Genomic DNA, 2,466 nt, shown 5'->3' with positions numbered 1-2,466 from the left:
CTAGTCTTTTGCAGTGTGTGTGGCAGCCGAGTTAGGTTTTTATTTTCTTTTCCCGTAGTCAATTAGTGGTCATTACCGTCAGCATATATGCATCAATATCAACTCTTTGGTATCTGACTTATTGAAGCAAAAAACTCCTCTAGTTTCTAAAACCCTAGACATAATGCCTTTGGGCGTTGTACGTGTTAGAAAGATGATAATAGTCCTAGTCCCACATATATTACACAGGAAAACAGATAACGAAAAGGATCCTATAAGAGAAGCTTGAAATGTGACATGAAGACATACTTACTTGGACGGGGTCTATGGTTGATCATGAAGGATCATGGCCTAGGTTGGTGACTTCCACTGCACTTCGGAAGGGCGCTCGCGTAAGATCTCCCCATTGAGGGAGAGTTTATGTCATAATTTGTTCTTGAGGGGGAACGCGTCCGCGCTGCCCCTGCCAATATTTCAAGCCCAAATTTTACAACTGATGCTGGCTACGAAATTTGTTAGCCCTTTCTTGAGTTATTAGTTCTTTTTCAACCATTGTTGTCGACTGTCTTGCTCTTGTTGATATTTTCTGTTCACAATCTTGTGGTGCTTGCGTTTAGATGACAACCAAATTCGCAAAAGGAGAGATGCTTAGGCTGAAGAAGAACTCAGGTATACCGAATTCTTTTTTTTTTCGTTATGATGCTAAATAATTTGGTTTGTATATATGTTGTTTTTCGTTATGATGCTTAGGCTTGATAAGTAAAGTTGCTATTTCAAAAGGAAACAAGATATAAAAGACAACAGTCATAAGTTAACTACTTTAAATAGATGCCCAGTTCAAACTCATCTAGTAAAAAGAAATATGCAAGATTTTGAAAAATGTAATTTCAACTAAGAAACCCAGGCAAGTAAATGATAATCAAACCGGCGTTGGCCATGGCGCAACCACAAATGGGGAGACCCATTGTATATATTCTCCGGTGACAACCCTGAGTATTCTGGTTTTGATGCTGTAAGCAAAAATGAATTTAGCGTCGTAGCCCAAGATCATTGTATCAGGCTCCACTTGGGTGAATGCTAGCGGTTCCAAATCATAAACCATATTACCAGTAGAAAATAGTTCTCTGACGCGCTCATCCTGGCAATCTTCATCCAGTAAGATGTCAGTAACGTTGGAGCTGTTAACCAACTGCCAAACCCATGATCCTATCTTATACTCTTCTTCATTCAATACCCAATTCTGTAACATTCCCTCATGACATCTGCTATAACTGAGTAGCCCTCCTGACTCCCCAAAGCATTCAAAGTGTCTATTAGGTCCACTGATTTCAGGCAAATTGATCAACCTGCATTGGTGAGAGTCTTCTATTTCGTGATTCTCAATATTGAGATCATATGCTATAACTCGATTTCCTTCAACAATCCAGCAAGAGATACCATTATGGGTAACTATATCTTTGCACTGCATTCCATCCCAAGTAATTTCTTCAGAGCTTGTAACTTCAAAGGAATTCCACCTACCCAAATCAGAACAGTAAATTTCTAGCTCAAATGTTCTACTGCTAGTGCAAAAAGCTGGTACGAAAAACACCTTGTAAGACGCTGGAGTTAATTGCGACGAGCATGGATCAGATTGACATACTAAGCCTTGTATAACTATTTTATCTGCGTACTGATTGTGAGGAATTGTGACGTATTGTTGGGTCAGCGGATTACAGATATAATATGTCTTTTTCTCCCAATCATACACATTTACTAATGCACACAGAACTAAGCTACTGCTGGCCGCTAATATAGCAATATATTCATGATCTTTTTTCTTTAACGGGCACTCCACCAAATTTGAATCGAAAGTCGCAACAAATCCACAATCACAAATCTTGGAAGGAAGAAAGCTGAAGCAAAACCCATCATAATTCTGCAAGAATCTCGACTGATTATTGGGTGCCACAAATTTCAAGCCCCCATAACAGTACTCATAAAAGAATCCCCAGGGTACCAAAGGGGTGAAACTGTTACGTTTTCTAGCCATAGAGCGTGAATCCGCAGTAAACGAAAGACATTGCTTTGATACACAACTAAATCTAAAAATAGATTCTATAGGCAACCGAATAAATATCTCTCTTAAGGTATCTTCATCGAACTTACACAAACTCAAAGCCGGTGTAGACAAACTAGAAGCAGCAGCAGCAGAAAAAGAATCCATCTTCTCCATTGTAGTTTTCCTTACCACCTATAACTCAAAAATAAAATAAAATGAAGCTTAGTTTATCAAGAGATTTCTCTCTCAGGAAATTCAACAAACAGTTCAAGGATCCATATTGAAAAATGAACTTAAATTTTCATATACGTAATCACAAAAAATGAAACTTAGTTTATCAAGAAATTTCTCTGTCAGGAATTTTAACAAACAGTTCAAGGATCCTTGTTGAAAAATGGACTTAACTTAAATTCTCATATATGTAATCACAAAAGCACATAACATAA

The 2,466-nt window shown here is 37.9% G+C and overlaps 1 protein-coding gene and 1 non-coding gene across 2 annotated transcripts; one reads left to right on the top strand and one right to left on the bottom strand.

The window, feature by feature from the left end:
* Window positions 1-284: 284 nt before the first annotated feature.
* On the top strand, window positions 285-445 carry LOC113345267. The gene has a single exon (XR_003358050.1). It is a non-coding gene; the product is annotated as a U1 spliceosomal RNA (small nuclear RNA).
* A 453-nt stretch (window positions 446-898) lies between these two features.
* On the bottom strand, window positions 899-2,194 carry LOC113347734 (F-box protein At5g49610-like). The gene has a single exon (XM_026591426.1). It carries the CDS (start codon window positions 2,192-2,194, stop codon window positions 899-901), a length of 1,296 nt encoding a protein of 431 aa, XP_026447211.1.
* Between the last annotated feature and the right edge of the window lie 272 nt (window positions 2,195-2,466).

Source organism: Papaver somniferum, chromosome 1 (genome assembly GCF_003573695.1).
Source record: "Papaver somniferum cultivar HN1 chromosome 1, ASM357369v1, whole genome shotgun sequence".
In the NCBI taxonomy this organism is placed as follows: domain Eukaryota; kingdom Viridiplantae; phylum Streptophyta; class Magnoliopsida; order Ranunculales; family Papaveraceae; genus Papaver; species Papaver somniferum.
Note: the sequence above shows the minus strand (reverse complement) of the source record. Positions and strands in the feature narration are given on the sequence as shown.

Coding starts and splice junctions, on each gene's coding strand:
- LOC113347734 (XM_026591426.1), bottom strand. CDS start 2,194: ATGGAGAAGATGGATTCTTTTTCTGCTGCTGCTGCTTCTAGTTTGTCT.